This window comes from Ascaphus truei, chromosome 3 (assembly GCF_040206685.1).
Source record: "Ascaphus truei isolate aAscTru1 chromosome 3, aAscTru1.hap1, whole genome shotgun sequence".
Lineage (NCBI taxonomy): Eukaryota > Metazoa > Chordata > Amphibia > Anura > Ascaphidae > Ascaphus > Ascaphus truei.
Genome location: NC_134485.1, coordinates 362,565,397 through 362,581,347, shown reverse-complemented (window position 1 = coordinate 362,581,347; position 15,951 = coordinate 362,565,397). Strand labels below are relative to the sequence as shown.

General features: G+C 43.4%; 1 protein-coding gene across 6 annotated transcripts in view; it reads right to left on the bottom strand.

Moving 5' to 3' along the window:
* Positions 1–6,195: 6,195 nt before the first annotated feature.
* The window catches only part of CCDC169 (coiled-coil domain containing 169), a 57,762-nt gene continuing 48,006 nt past the window's right edge, over positions 6,196–15,951 (bottom strand). Inside the window, exons 7-9 of one of the 6 annotated variants that reach the window (XM_075592100.1) lie at positions 8,832–8,908; positions 8,585–8,637; positions 6,747–6,832 (exon numbers count right to left, since the gene is read on the bottom strand). In XM_075592100.1, coding sequence (XP_075448215.1) covers positions 8,628–8,637; positions 8,832–8,908 — 87 coding nt within the window. In that variant the 3' untranslated portion in view covers positions 6,747–6,832; positions 8,585–8,627. Of the gene's footprint in view, positions 6,833–8,411; positions 8,521–8,584; positions 8,638–8,830; positions 8,909–9,886; positions 10,247–15,951 lie in introns of those variants that run through there. The other 5 variants (XM_075592097.1, XM_075592099.1, XM_075592096.1 and 2 more) reach the window with 5 other exon arrangements.

The following is a 15,951-nucleotide window of genomic DNA, read 5'->3' as shown; positions in this document are numbered from 1 at the left end:
GTCTTTATTTTTCTCTCGATTCAACTTCGTCATTTCCTACATTCCTGGCTCTAAGAATATAAAGGCAGACGCTCTCTCCCAACAATTCCTGGTGGAGGATAAGACGGAGGATCGCTAGGAGACTATACTTAACTCGGCCTGTATATTTTCAGTCAACACCTTTGGCGCCTTACGTGACATCACAAAGGCTCAAGTTCTTGTCCCAGAGGGTCTCAAGGTTCCAGAGAGACGCTTATTCACGCCACCTCCTTTTCACAGAAACATAATGGAATGGGGTCATGCATCTAAAACTGCCGGTCATCCAGGTACTAGGAGGACGATCGACCGTTTGGAGCGGACTTTTTGGTGGCCAGGTATGAACAAGGATATTAAAAACTTCGTCTCGGCATGTGCCACTTGCGCTCAGAACAAGACACCTCGCAAAAGACCATTGGGTCTTCTTCAACCCCTTCCGATTCTGGATCGTCCATGGACTCACCTTTCCATGTACTTCATTGAGGAGCTGCCTAGCTCTAAGGAGATGGATATTATTTTGGTGGTGGTCGACTGCTTCTCCAAACAGGCACACTTTGTCCCGGTCAAATGCCTACCCAGCGCTCCCAGACTGTCTGAAGTGATCATCAGGAAGATCTTCACGGAACACCTCAAGTTATCGTCTCTGTCCGAGGTTCTCAGTTTATTTCTAAATTTTGGAGGGCCTTCTGCCAACAACTAGGCATCGCCCTTCACTTTTCCTCTGGATATAATCCGCAAACCAATGGCCAAACGGAACGAACCAATCAATCCCTCGAGCAGTTCATTCGCCGTTTCATTTCAGATGCTCAGGACAATTGGACAGATCTTCTGCCATGGGCGGAATTCTCCCATAACAAATAAAGAATTTAATCCATTCAACAATCCACCTTCTTCACCAACTATGGGCTTCATCCTTCTGAGCTTCCGACCACTGTTATCAGTTCTGATAAAATTCAGGAAAACCTTAAAAACGCCATCTCTGCACAAAAAAAGTAAGCAGACCGTCATCATCGGGAGACTCCCACTTACACACCAGGGCAAAAGGTTTGGCTTTCGACAAAGAACATCTGCTTGAAGGTATCTTCTCCAAAATTAGCACCGAGGTTCATTGGACCTTTCGTCATCATGGAAAAGGTCGATCCAGTTGCCTATCGGTTGAAACTACTGGCTTCTATGAAAATTCCATTTGTGTTCCTCGTGTCCCTCTTGAAACCCTTCAATCAGGATCCCCACTCTCCTGTCCTGGACTTGCCCCTTCAACCTACCCTAGTGGAGGGCCAACAAGAGTTCGAGGTCCAGGCTATTCTCGATTCCAGAATCTCAAGGGGAAGACTTCAATACCTTGTACATTGGAAGAGTTTCAGTCCTGAGGAACAAGAGTGGATTTCCCGGGAACAAGTACATGCCTCAAGGCTTATGCAATCTTTTCACCGCAAATATTCTTCTAGACCATCCTTAGGTTACCAGGAGTTCGCCTCTGAAGGCGGGGGTGGTACTTTCAGGATTGGACCTCCGTCCGATCCCCGTGAGGGTGATGCCCCTCGCACCGGACCTAGGCTGTGCGCCCACACCACATCTCGTCACGCAACGGAGGATGCTCCTGTCTCCAATACACGGCGACGCCGCATTTCCAGAAGCACACGAGGGGTTCATTCAGTCAATTACTCCTCACATTCGATGCACTCCGCCCCTGCCTATCAGTGGATAGCCTATGTCTGATTTCTCATTACCCGACAGCTGTGTGCTGCCATTACCATTGGCTGCCTGCCCTTTAAGTACTGAGCCAGTCCTCCCACAAACTAGCTGAACATAAACTACTGTTTATGTACCGTGCTTGGTACAAGCTGATCATTGCTGTGCTGTGCCATTGCCTTGTTCTCTTCGTTGTGACCGCAGCTCGTACCCGGAACTCTGTCTTCTCGTACCCCTGGACCTCGGCTCGTTACTGGACTCCCGCTCTCTCCTCTCCTCGACCACGGCTACGGATTATGACTACTCTTCTCTCTCCAACCCCTGACCACGACAAGTCCCTTGACCTACCCAAACTCTCCTACCCTGACCCGGCAACTCGACCCTGAATCTGCAATCAGGACCTGGTCTCGTGGTTGTAGGTCGGCGGTTATCTGTAGCCCCACCTCAGCCCCGCGTGAAAGTCCTGTTTGTGGTGAGCACCGTTACATTCACTGACTGTTCTAACCGTGGATGACGCTAAAATTCCCACAGCAAAGAATAGTTTCCTCTTGCTATTCCCCCTACAGTACCTCATGTTACCTTTGAGTCTAGGATTCCCACTCCAAAAACAACACTGTGTCTCGCTGATTCTTCCACAGTATTTGAGGTTCCCACTACTGACTTCACAACTTCTGCAGCAAACTCAGGGTTACCTCTCATGGATGTTTCTGTAGTACCTAATATACAGTACCTACTGATTCAAAGGCACCTGTGTTCAAAACAGATTTATACTTCTCTGATTCTTCTACAGTATCTCCTGAAGCCATTGATTCTGGGACTTCCATTCCTAAGTCATATTCGTGTTTTCCTGATTCTTCAGTGTTTGAAGTACCCAGTTCTAACTCCAAAACTTCTGTTTCTGTCAGGTTTACTGCTCACCCAGGTTCCTGCTGTACCTGATATAATCAGTACTGATCCAAGATCTCCCACTTTAAGGACAGATTCATTACTCACTGGTCCCTGTGCAGTGCCTGATGTGCCCTCTCCTGATTTCGTGGTGCCATCTTCAAAGTCTGAAGCACTCCTCTTGGACTGCCTTACCTGAAATGCCCGTCCCTGCTTCTTGTGTGCCCACTGTGGGCACGGGCATGCTTCTCTCCACTTGCTCTTCGATGTCTACTGCTTCCTCTGCGGATTCACTGACATCTGAACTGATGCTTTCCAAAGCCCATCTGCCCAGAGGTGCTGACCTATTAATTGCCGGTACCACGGCAGAAAGCTACTTATTCACCCCAACTTTCACAGATAACTTGCTAGGTGTAACGGGTCGGGACTCTGACAAGAGAACGGTATCACTGCCGTTCTGTGAGTTCCCCTGGCCTCTATCCTTGCTGCTCTTTGATCGAATTTCATCTGGAGCAAAGAATTATCATAAACATCTACGTGCCTATCTGAGTAATACAATTACTCTTCTAGAACGTCTCTCTTCTGCATCCGATCAACAGTCAGTGCTCCTTGCCTTGTACTATGGGACTACTGCTGAAAACCTTGCATCTGTTTTGCGGCCTTCTGACAGTCTTATTCAGCCTCTTCCAGACTCTCCAGTTTTGCTACAGCTCTGGATGTCAAAGTCTGTCTACGATGCATTCTGCGTGTCAAGATTTGCAGTACCACTGCTTTCTCTTTTTTAAAGATGGTACTCGCTAACAAACGGCCTTGACGCAGGTCTACTACCTGTCCAAGACAGTTCAGAAATAATTTCATGTCACCTACATCAGAATGAGCCTGCTTCTGATCGCCTGGAGGTCTCTCCTGAAGGGGGGGATACTGTAAGGATTCCGGTCCTGGGTTTGGCTGGAAATCACCCTTACATGGTTATAGAAGTTCCAGGCAAACCTCTCCCTGAACAGCAATTGAAATCACCTGTTTCTGAACTCAGACTCCAGTTTTTCTTGATGCTACTTGCTGTGCAGCTCTTCCCCTTTTTGCTCTCTATGCTATTTAGGGACAGCCCTTCCCCCAGGAAGTGGCTGACCATAATATTTTCATTCCTGTATCCTGTGCTTGTCACAAGCACCTCTGCTTGGCCTTTTTGTGCTGAAGTACCTGTGCTGAAGCTGCCCAGTTCCCTGTTCCAGAGGCCTTCTTGTGCTGAAGCGCGTGCGCTGGATCCCCGCACTGTAGCTGCTTGGTTCTGGAGGCCATCCCTTGTGCTGAAGCTACTTCACTGAAGCCTTCCCTGATGCTGACCCCAGCCTGTGACCTCGACCATTGCTCCTGTGCCGCCTGCCTTGATCCGGGCCTGGACTTCATTTACTCTGATATCTCCAACCCCAACCCGGCTACCCACGGCGACAGAATCTGCACCCGGCTTTGCGGTCTCAGGTCGGTATTTCTCTATCCCCACCTCAGCCCTTTGGTGTGGTCATGGTTTGTGGTGAGCACATCCGTTACATGCAAAGAGTGGTAAAAGATCCAAAAAATGGAACAAACAGTTCTCTCAAAAAGGCAAGAAGACAGATAGACTCTTAGCTCATAAACTTAGGAAAATGTAGATGGCATGAAGAGTTCAAGTGTTAAAATTAAGATCTGTGGAATTTAATTTAACCCTTCAGTAATAGATTTTTTCCAATTCTACTCCAATTTATATAATCTGAGGCCAAACAATACTCAGGCTTTGTATAAAGATGAGCCAATAATACTGTAGGTTAGTATAGGTTAAATACACTTTACAGGAGGGACAGGATTGTTGTGAATAAGGAGATCTGCCAGGAAGATGAGATGGCTTTGGTGAGTAAACAATTTAACATTTATAAAAAACAATTTAACATTTATAATGCACCAGGTCCAGATGGCCTGTCTAATGTATATTAGAAGCAATTCAGGGGACTCCTTGTTCCATTCCTAAGAAAATTACTCCATTCTTTATGGAAAGGGGCGTCCATCCCAGAATTTATATTACAAGCTCAGATCTCCGTCATCCACAAACCAGGGCAAGATCCATTGTATTATACAGTAGCAACTATCGCCCAATCGCCCTCACTAATTCAGACATTAACATTTTTAGTTAAATTCTACCCCGAGACGCAACAAGGTTTTACCTAAACCAATCAATCCTGATCAAACAGGCTTTATCAAAAATAGACAACCGTAAGATATTAGCAAAGATTAATAAGAAATAGCTTTCCTAACTCCACTGTCTCCTATTCTCCTCTCCTTAGACACAGAAGAGCCCTTCAACCGTACAGATTGTGTCTACTATTTAGAAAGCTACATGCTTTTACATTTTATGGCTCCTTTGTGATGCCATAACCTGTCCAGTTCAGGGAAGCTTGCCACAGCACCCTGCATTGACTATCACACAATGCAAGTGTAATCTGGGAGATATTTCTGGGCTGGAACAGTCGCCTCAGAACAGGAAACTAGTTGGAACCATGAGAGGGTTAGAAGGACCAGCCAAATATTGCCCCAGGCCCTCTGTAGAACTGATTTGGATAGAGGATGGAAAGAGAAAAAACTCCTATCACCACATTGAGTAGTGTGAAGATTGCCCGTCAGCCCCGCCCCCGTGATGCGTCCAGTGACGAAGCGACAGACACGTGCCACTCTACCAGGCTGGGGGACACCGCACGGATCTCGCACAGGCTCCGCCCTGTGACGTCACGGTGAGGTGCACTGCACGCAAGCACCGCACTACCATGGGCACACGAGGGGTTAACTCAATCAGCAATTATTCCACACCTGCACTCCTCCCCGCCTCTGCCGACCAGTGAACTGAATATGTCTTGGGGCGGTTCTCGTTCATTACTTTGCAGCTGTGTGCTCTCCTACCATTGGCTGCCTGTCCTTTAAATACTCAGCCAGCCCTGCTACAAAGTGGCTGAGCATAAACTCTGTTTATGTACTTGTGCTTGCCTCCAGTATCCTGCTGCCCTGCCTTTGCCATGTCTTGCTTCTTGTATTTTTGACCTCAGCTTGTACCCGGACTCCTGCCTTCTCTGACCCCTTGAGCACATCTACAGATAATGACGATTCTACGTCTATATTCCTGGACCCCGGCACCGCGCAACTACTATCCCAGTTCTCCTATCCTAGATCACAGCGAGTATTGCGTCCAATCTGTCCTCTCCTACCCTGACCCAGCTATAAGACTACCACTCTGCACGAGCTTGCGCGGTTGTAGATCGGTGGCTATGAACATCCCCACCTCAGCCCCGCGGCCCTGTCTAGTTTGTGGTGAGCACTCGTTACAAGAAGTACTGGTATGTGAAAAACTGGCCTTGTGAGGAGGCATGCCCCTTTTATAGCCAGATCAATTAATTATGTCCTACCCCATACCTGGATGAGGAGCTTTTTCCCTAATCTTTTATGGCTGCCATGAGGAACTAAGAAGAAATATTTTTATTATTACATAAAAAATAATCTCCATTTTATGTTCATGCCTTATAATATGGTAACTTTTGTACATCTATTTGAACCACTTTAATACAGTGTTATAGTGTAACCGTATGTTGTTGGAAGTCAACAATAGTAAATCCGTAAAATAGCAAGTTAAACAAAAGTACCAAACTTTATTTTACGCATATCAAAAATAATCAGATATAAGTACTGTATATATTTTACATTTTACATTTTACAGAGCTTGATTGATCAACATTACTTCTGAATATGCAAATAATTGGGCATGAGCTAAAATGAGCTAATAATTCTATTATTCATAGAATTAGCAACATAAATCAATAACATGATAAATACTTAGCGAAGTGATATTTATAGTGCAGACATCTCATGTACACCATATGTACTAACTCTATACAGATCTGTTGATGGGTTTTATTGAAAAAAAAAGTACTTGTACTGTACTGTTATATTACATACTGTAAATATTTCTAGACATACTGAAACAGTAAAGATTATGCTACCCATGTAATTCCTAATAAATTATAAATTTCCATATTTTTAAAATTCCATAAAATTACAAATATTCTTGTTTGCAAAGCAGAACAAACATGCGAGTTCATGGTTCCGTTATGGTTGCCCAAGTTAGCGTTTTATTTTTGGAAGTTGATTCACTTTTTCTGTCTTCTTAATGTTTTTTTTCTTGTTATCCAGTATCCTCTGGTTTGCAGAAATATTATACATTCCCCTGCAAATAATGAGACATGATCTCAATGTTTATATGATGATATTCTATGCACATATTTCTTACAGTACATAGTCCATGCAGACATCATTGTCGCATATTGTGCCAAATTAGTACAGTCGTCGACTGGACCCAAAATATGGGGTGCTGTAGAACAGATTAAAACAAACAGGAGTGTGATAGAAAGAGCATAGGGGAATATTTATCAAGTGCCAGTACAGGTTATTGCACATGTTCTGGCGTGAACTCCCATTAAAGTGTTATTGCAGTTAACACCAGAACATGTGTAGTAACCCATACCGACACTTGATAAATTTGCTCCATGGGTCTTATTGCATAATAGTCTTGAGGTGAAGTCTATAAAACTTTCTGTGCGGTAGTGCCATATCTGGCACCAATGCACTTTAAAGAATACGGCCCATTGGGCAGAAAGAGGGAGAACGGGCAAGAGTAACAGTAGGAAAAATGATAATATATATATATATATATATATATATATATCAACAAAAGCATGTGAAAGACTACCCTACCTATCCCCAAACCCAAGACATAAACCACATCTAAAAAAATTGCTTAGAATCAAGCTAAATTATTTTTTTAGACTTGTCTACCTGTCCACTTTTGTTTTCAGTTATTGACACAGCTTTCGCCATTGATCATTACAGAATTGTAAATGAGGCACTGTGACCATGACACACAAAACGCACCAAGGTTGTTAACACCTCCTCTGCTGCCAGTGGAGCATGCAAAGCATTGCATTAGCAAGGCGTTGCAGGCCCCTTCGGCAGTGAAGTGGTAAATTAATTCTTGTGCGCTCAACCTGGTACTCACATGGGCTCTCACACTAAGTGACAGTCAGACCCACACTCTTAACCCCTTTACTGACAATGCAGTTTCCCTATGTGTGGCTAAAGGAATTGGTGTGCCTCTCTGTGTTTGAGTGATGACAGAAAAGGCTCCAAGTACAGGAGCACAGCAGGAGTCTGAGAAGTGAATTCTCCTCTCCTGTCCGACTCCACAGATGACAGGAGCAGTTAAAGATTGATGTGAGTGGTAATCAGTGGCAGACAGTTACGTTGAGACCCCAACCAATAACGAGGTCAATTTTTACCCCCTCCAGTCAGAGAGGGTTTAGAGGGAGAGGAGCTTGACTCTCCTGCTTTTTATAAATATTTTTAAATTATTATTAACTTTTTTTTTTATATAAATAATTACTCAGATCAGTATTAGTGATCCGAGTTATTATTGCTCCTCAGGATTCCTTAGGAATAACCGATTGGGGCAGAATCAGAATATCCCTAGCTGCAGCAGGGAGGGGGAAGGGACAAACATGTATCCACAATCCGGTCGAACAATCTTACAGACTTTTACAAAAAGGGAAAATCGGACATATGGTAGTCCTACTTATCACCATTTAATTAATGTGGACCTAAATGTTTTTCAAGATGACAAGTTACCTACAACTTAACTTCATTTGCCTGGCAATAAATATCTACATCTGTCCAATTAAATTAATTTCTGTCTAGCTTTCACACTTTGTAATGCCTCTTCCTTAATCTAAGTCCCTTCACATATTGCTCACTTCTGCGATTCACTGTTCCTTTTCAATCCTTACTGAGATTTCTGTGCTGTCCTGCACCCAAGATTCTTAAGATTTGATTAAACTGCAGCAGACATTGATAAAATGGCTCCTAAGAGGAGATGAAAAACTTATGTGGACATATGCCACGTTGATAACAAGGAAAAACAGTTTACCATATATCTCTACAGTCTCTTCCTTGCCTTATGAAATAAGACGTCACATGAATCTATAAATGAATGAACATAAAAACCAATGCAAAATAATCTTAAACAAATGTGCATAGTACATAATGAAACTTGTAACATATGGCTACAAAATAAATTACAAAACGTTTCACCTGTTCTCCCGTACTTGTGCATTAATTGAAAAGCGTTAAGTAAAAAAAAAAGTAGAGTATCAAAAAAAAAAAAATAACCTTACTTAAGCATTTGCTTTTCCCTTGTGGTGTGTGCTGGATCAATTTGCTGTTTCTTAGCAGCTTCTTGTGCGACTGAGGTCTGCAATTATACATTAACAGACAAGATTACTTAAAGCTCCATAATGGCACAATATGCACGGCTTACTTCAAATACTTTCTTAATGCAACAGTACACATAAAGGGGAACTATTCAATTTCCTTCACTGTATACGGTAAGTCAATTTATGTATCTCCTAGTTTTATAAAGCAACAACAACCTACAAAAAGATTGCACAAAAGACACTGCACACTCAAAAATGATAAATATAAGAAAATATAATATAACCAAAGCCAATGCAAAAATCAAATAACAAAATACGTTGACAAAGGGGTTGCTCCCTGAAACATTTAGCAGTCACTGGAGAGTCTGTCACTGGTGCTCTGCATTTTTTTATTTTTTATTATTTGATTTTTGAATTGGCTCTGATTATATATTTTTCGTATATTTATGTTTGAGAGTAGTTTTGAAGCCTATTTCCCAGTTTCCCGTAAAAGTTTAATTTGCCACCAAAAAAATGTTTTTTGTAAGAAATCGCTTTCACTTTTGTCAAACTTTTTTTTTTTGCTGAATCTTGTGTTAACAAGTTCCTTTTCTTTACTGTTTACAACTATTTGTTTGAATTGTTGTTAACATTTTTATCTGGGATGTTATCTGACAGTTGCTACTTACGAGTGGTTAATGAGCAACATTTATATTCTCAGATACTGTGTTATTCCTACCAATGTTAGTATTTATTATATTAACTATGTCTTAATTATGAATGTAATCATTTGTGTTTATTATTGTCTGTTTATTATTGTTTGCTTTTCTCAGCACATGCAGAACTCTGGGGGGAATTAAATACATACACTTAACACCATATATATTCTGTTATATTTATAAATGTATTTGTTATATAAAAACAGAACTCACATATACACATTTTCACCTTTCACATATTATGGAATAAATCAATATTCATATATGCACTATTTATATTGGTCTTAATATTATATTGGTTTTTGGTCACTTACTCACGTGCACACTAAGTTTCACAAAGTGAGTTGCAGCATGTATTAACTTGTCTGCCACGCCCTCACATTAACCCCAGCTGCCAGCGTCCTGCATCTGGTGAGTTGATTCAATGGGAGAAATCCCATTGGATGTGCTAGTCTTTGTAAGCTCCCAGGCAGCCCCAATACATGACCTCCTGATGAAGTACGTTGTACGAAATGCGTAGAGATCACGAGGAGCTGCTGTGGAGTGTCCACGAGCTGAGAGGTGTACCGGTGGAGACAGAAGAACGCGACCAACGGGGTATCGGTCCGGACCCACCTTACATCTTCTCCTTTGGATCCCACCTCCGGATCTCCCGGTTATACCTCAGCAGCCTTTTAGCTAGATTGTAAGTAATTTTTTTGTTATATTGTTTGATTATTGTAACAGTTATCCACATTTAGTTGAATATTTTTAAAGATATACATTTATATTGCCTATTCTTAGTGCGCCCTCTCCGTTTTTCTTTGAGACATGAAAGTAAAAATTAGGAAACGGTGCCCCTGCCCCAAAGAGCTTACAATCTAAGTAGTAAGTAGAGAGAATGTACATTGTCAGGAGGATTTTATGGTAAGTGTCTATGCAAGGGGCCATGTTAAGTGCATATGAGATGTATAGTACTACGAAACCTGTTGTTTTGAGCTACTCAGATGCTTCATTAAAGAGGTGTGTTTTAAGATAGACCTTAAAGGTGGAGAGAGGGTGCTTGTCAAATATTGAGAGGAAAGACATTCCAGAGGTGTGGGTGTTACGCCGGTGCTGCCCGCAGACCAGACTCGTCCCTGACACTGAGGTGGGGACGTATATGTGAACGCACCCGCAGCAGAAGGAGCGTGTCCGGAGTGTGGTGTTTTGGCGTTGCCAAGCCAGGTGTAAACAGGTGTAGCAATACTTGCCGGTACCGGTACTGAAGAGGCGAAGTCGTTGCCGTTTGCCAAGGTCGGGGAGAGAGAGATCCGGAAGGTCGAGGTCCAAGCTGAGGTCGAGGGATGGAAGAAGCTGCAGGGTCAAGAGGGAGCCGGGATCCAGAGCCACGTAAACGCGTCCGCCGAGACGGGACGCAACCTGAATGCACGAAGACAAAGGGAGAGCCAGAATAGACGTCTGAAGCAGAGAATATGTCGAGCGGTGTGAGAGAGGCAGAACAGGCATTAAGTACTGTGGCTGACCAATGGGTAACGGAGGCAGGCCTGGAGGAGCCCTAGGAACAGTCCAGGATTGGTCTCCATAATAAACTGCCAGGTGGTAAGGTTTAGGGTTAACTAGTAACCAGCGTGTGGGCGGGGGGCGTGGCTTCACTGCAAGAGCAGTGAATAAATTAGCTGGTGCTGGTATGCGCTCCGTAACAGCAGGGAATGCGTGCGCAGGAGCAACGGAAGGCACCCGAGCACCAAGCCCGCGCGGGGCAGCGGAAGCCCCACGGGGAGGATGGGGAAGCCCCCCCAGCACGGAGCCCGGGTGGGGGCGGCGAGGACGGAGCCCCACAGCCGCGGATAGAGGTGAGGGGAGGTCACGCTGCGACCGACGTGACCCCCGAGTCCTCACAGTACCCCCCCCTTCAGGGTCGGCCTCAGGACGATCCTTCCATGGCTTGGATGGAAACTTTTTCCGGAAGCGTTTAAGAAGTCCTGGTGCATGAATATCGTTAAGGGGTACCCAAACCTTTTCTCAGGTCCGAAGCCCTTCCAATGAACCAAGAAATGGACTTTACCTCTGGAGAGACGGGAGTCTAGTATGGTTTGGACCTCGTACTCTTCGTTGCCCTGTATGATCACAGGATCAGGTTTAAGAGTGTGGTCCGGAAATAGAGGACTAGAGATGAACGGTTTGAGAAGAGATGTATGAAACATATTAGGAATTCTCATGCTTGAGGGTAGTTGAAGGCGGAAGGCCATCGGGTTAACCTGCTCCAGGATAGGGAATGCCCCAGGAATTTAGGAGCCAATTTGGGGGAAGGGTTTTGAGGTGGATATTTCTAGTAGATAACCAAACCTTGTCCCCTGGTTTGTAGTTGGGTGCAGGTTGGCGACGGCGGTCAGCCTGGATTTGAGAAGACAGGGAGGCCCTTTGAAGTGCAGATTGGATTCTAGCCCAAGAGTCCTGCAGGAGGGAGATGTGTTCATCCACAGCAAGAACTCCAGAGGAGATATTGGAAATAGGTAGGCAAGCAGGGTGATAGTCGTAATTAATAAAGAAAGGTGTCTCACCAGTGAATTCATTCCTGGTGGAATTAAAGGCATACTCAGCCCAGGAAAGCAATTCTGTCCAGTCATCCTGGGAGTCAGAGACGAAGCACCTTAAATATTTCTCGAGAGATTGATTGACCCTCTCGGTCTGTCCATTAGACTGAGGATGATAGCCTGAAGAGAAGGAAGCAATGCCCAGTCTTCTGGTGAAGAATCTCCAGAATCTGGAAACAAACTGAGAGCCACGATCCTACACGATGGACATGGGTATGCCATGGATCCGGAAAATTTCTTTGGAGAAAATATCGGCTAGGGCGGGTGAGGAGGGTAATCCTTTGAGAGGAATAAAATGTGCCATCTTGGAAAAACGATCCAACACCACAAGAATGGTGTTCATGCCATTCGACCTAGGCAATTCGACAATAAAGTCCATGGATATGTGGGACCAGGAGCGTTCCGGGATGGATAAGGGCAAAAGAAGACCATGGGGACTCTGGCGAGGAATCTTGTTGCTTGCACATACCGGACAGGCCCGGGTGAATTCAGAAATAGATTTGGTCATATTGGGCCACCAAAAGGTACGACGGATGAGATCCAAAGTCTTTTTGTAGCCTGGGTGTCCTGCCGAACGGGAAGCATGTCCCCATTCCAGAATCTCCGGAATAAACTTGGCCTCCACGTATAAGGTGTCCTTCGGGATTTCAAGATCGCTAGGAAGGTGGTTTTGAGACTTGATGATCCTCTCAAGATTCTTGAATGTAGCGACCGCGAGGATTTTTTGTTTGGGAAGGATAGACTCTGAAGTTTTCTCTGGTCTCTCATCAGAAGAATATTGTCTAGAGAGAGCATCCGCCTTGACGTTCTTAGTGCCTGGAATGTAGAACAAAATAAAATTAAACCTGGAGAAAAATAACGACCAGCGGGCTTGGCGGGGGCCTAAGCAACGGGCATTCTCGACGTATAAAAGATTTTTGTGGTCCGTGAGAATAGTGAACGGCTTTTTTGACCCCTCCAACAGATGCCTCCATTCATGAAGGGCCAACTTGACGGCCAAAAGTTCTCTATTGCCCACATCCTAGTTTCTCTCAGCTGGGGAAAACTTTTTTGAGAAAAAAACGCAAGGGGGAAGTTTATCCTGGGGAGAAAACCTTTGGGATAGGACAGCGCCGGCCCCGCAGTCCGAAGCGTCTACCTCTAGGGTGAAAGAAAAATTGGTGTCCGGGTGTCGAAGGATGGGAGCTGAGACAAATGCTTATTTCAGTGTTTCAAAAGCTGTGACTGCTTCAGGAGACCAAGACGAAGGATCAGCTTCTTTTTGGGTCAGTGCTGTGATCGGGGCGATGATGGAGAAGTTATGAATAAACTTCCGGTAATAATTGGAAAAGCCTAGGAACCGCTGAATAGACTTGAGGGAGTTTGGTTGCGGCCAATCTATTACGGCTTTAAGTTTCTCAGGATCCATGGCCAAACCCGTGTTGGAAATAATATATCCGAGAAAAGAGGTGGTAGACTGGTGAAAGACATTTCTCCATCTTGGCAAACAGACGGTTCTCTCGGAGGCGGGAGAGTACAAACTTGGTATGGATGATATGGTCCTGTAGATTCTTGGAAAAGATAAGGATGTCATCCAGATAAACAATTACAAAACGATTAAGGACATCCCGAAAGATGTCGTTGATAAAGTCCTGAAAAACAGCCGGAGCGTTGCATAATCCGAAAGGCATCACGAGATACTCGTAATAATGCGAATAAGATTATATGCCCCGCGAAGGTCAAGCTTGGAGAACACGTTAGCACCTTGAAGTCTGTCGAATAATTCAGAAATGAGAGGAAGTGGGTAACGGTTCTTCACCGTGATATATTGTTGAAAATATTGTTTTTCATGGATGTTGTACAGTAGTATATTAAAAATGTGTACCATATATTTAACTTCCAGCAAGCCAAAGCACTTTTAACAAACGACTGGACATCGAGTAAAATGCACAGTACGTAAATCACATTAAAAACGATTTTCCTTTAACTACATTGTTAGTTATTTGTACTATATCATTGTAATTTATCCAGTAAACTGCGACAGTGCCGATTGGTTCACTATTGAATAGAAACTGCCAATTGGAGCTTCCCAATGACAATAGTGCCCCAATCGTATAATGAACAACCTGCAATGTGTCTTTTTATTTGTGCTTCTCACCTTAATAAGAATGCTTAGCTACTGAATCCTTATTAACTGCTTTACCATTAAACGTTGGTGAAAGACAGGGCAAAGCACTGCAGCATCTCCCTGGCAGATTAAATAACAGTTTTGCTGTGCACACATACAGTACTGTAAATCTGTTGAACCTTTTGTTCAACATGTTACACAACTTAATAGTTGTATATTTTTGTATTTAATGGGAAAACACACAGCTCAAAATACAATGATATTTCAGAATAAGAATGACTGAATTGTTTAATTCTGGATCTTGCATCTAAGAAGAGAAAAAAATTAATGGGTTTCTTTCACAGCCAAGTTACAGTAATTTGTTCTTAGCTCTTATTTTTGGGCTGAGAGCCTTTCTCCTGTACATACTGTAGCACAGCTCTGCTGATGAACAAAAATAACTCTTACAAGGTAGTCGTTAACAGTTAAATTGGTCGCTCACATAGTAATAGGCAATTAGCATCAGCAGGAAGCATGTGATTTTTGAGAAAATCCTGCATCATGGTACTCCCCTCTTAGCAAGACACCCATTTTTAAAAAGAAGAAAGGAGTGAACATTAGTGGAAAGCTGAGGAGACGTACTGAATGGGTAAGCATATACTGTACTGTAGTATAAATTTTATTTTTATTTATTTTTTTACTCACTGGAGTTTGGCTTGAAAATATTAATAGACATTCAACCCGAGATAGAAACAAAATCTCAGAGTGCCTTTGAAAATGATACATAGAAAAATCTGCTCTTCGATGTTGATACTCACAAGAGGAAAGCTGTGTACAAAATACAAAAACAGCCTTTTAATTACCCTCCCCTTGATTTTGGGCAAATCTCCATCTCCTGTTTCAGCAACCTCTTTAAAGTATATTTCAGTGTATCTTTCCAAGTAAATTTAATGGGATAGTCCCTTCTAGATCAAAAGTGAACTAAGAACAGTGACATGTTTAATAGGTTAAATGTACTGTAGCTGATTGGCACCTTTAAAAATTGTATAACCGCTTTTCAATAAATAAATATATATATATATATATATATATATATATATATCTACAAAAACAGAAAGAAAACAGGCGCACTCATAGCGTAAAAAGGTATAACAATAATTTTATGGAGTCAAGGATTTAGAAATACACACTCACAAACATAGCAGAATAAAACGCAATTTTGAGTATAACTCAACCAGCCAGACGCAGGAACCAGGTAGCGGATGACTTCGGTATAGTGTCCGGTGTAGATGAACTGCAGCAACCTCAGTAAAAGCCTCCGGATCCCGGGGAACACGAGGGACGCCGCCTTCCTCTAAAACCAACGTCACAGCAGTGAGTTCTCAGCTCCAAGTACCGCGAGAACCCAATGACGTCAGAGGATACAACCGGAGACAGTCCCCATGAATGCAACAAATGACCGGCTGGGATCAGTAAATTGCAAATGAAAGAATAAAATACTGTGTACAAAATAGAGAGTGATGTAAATAAAACTGGTTAAGGTGCATAGCCAGAAAAACCACCCACAGACAGCTTTTTTTTTTTTTTCCTCCCGAGAGGGTTGCCCCTCTCGCTCATCGGGTCCCAAACCACTTCAGTGGTTCGGGAGTATGCCTTTGGACTGTCCAACCAAGTCAGACCCGCCCTCAGAACACAGTTTCCCTGAAGGTTTCAGCCCGAAA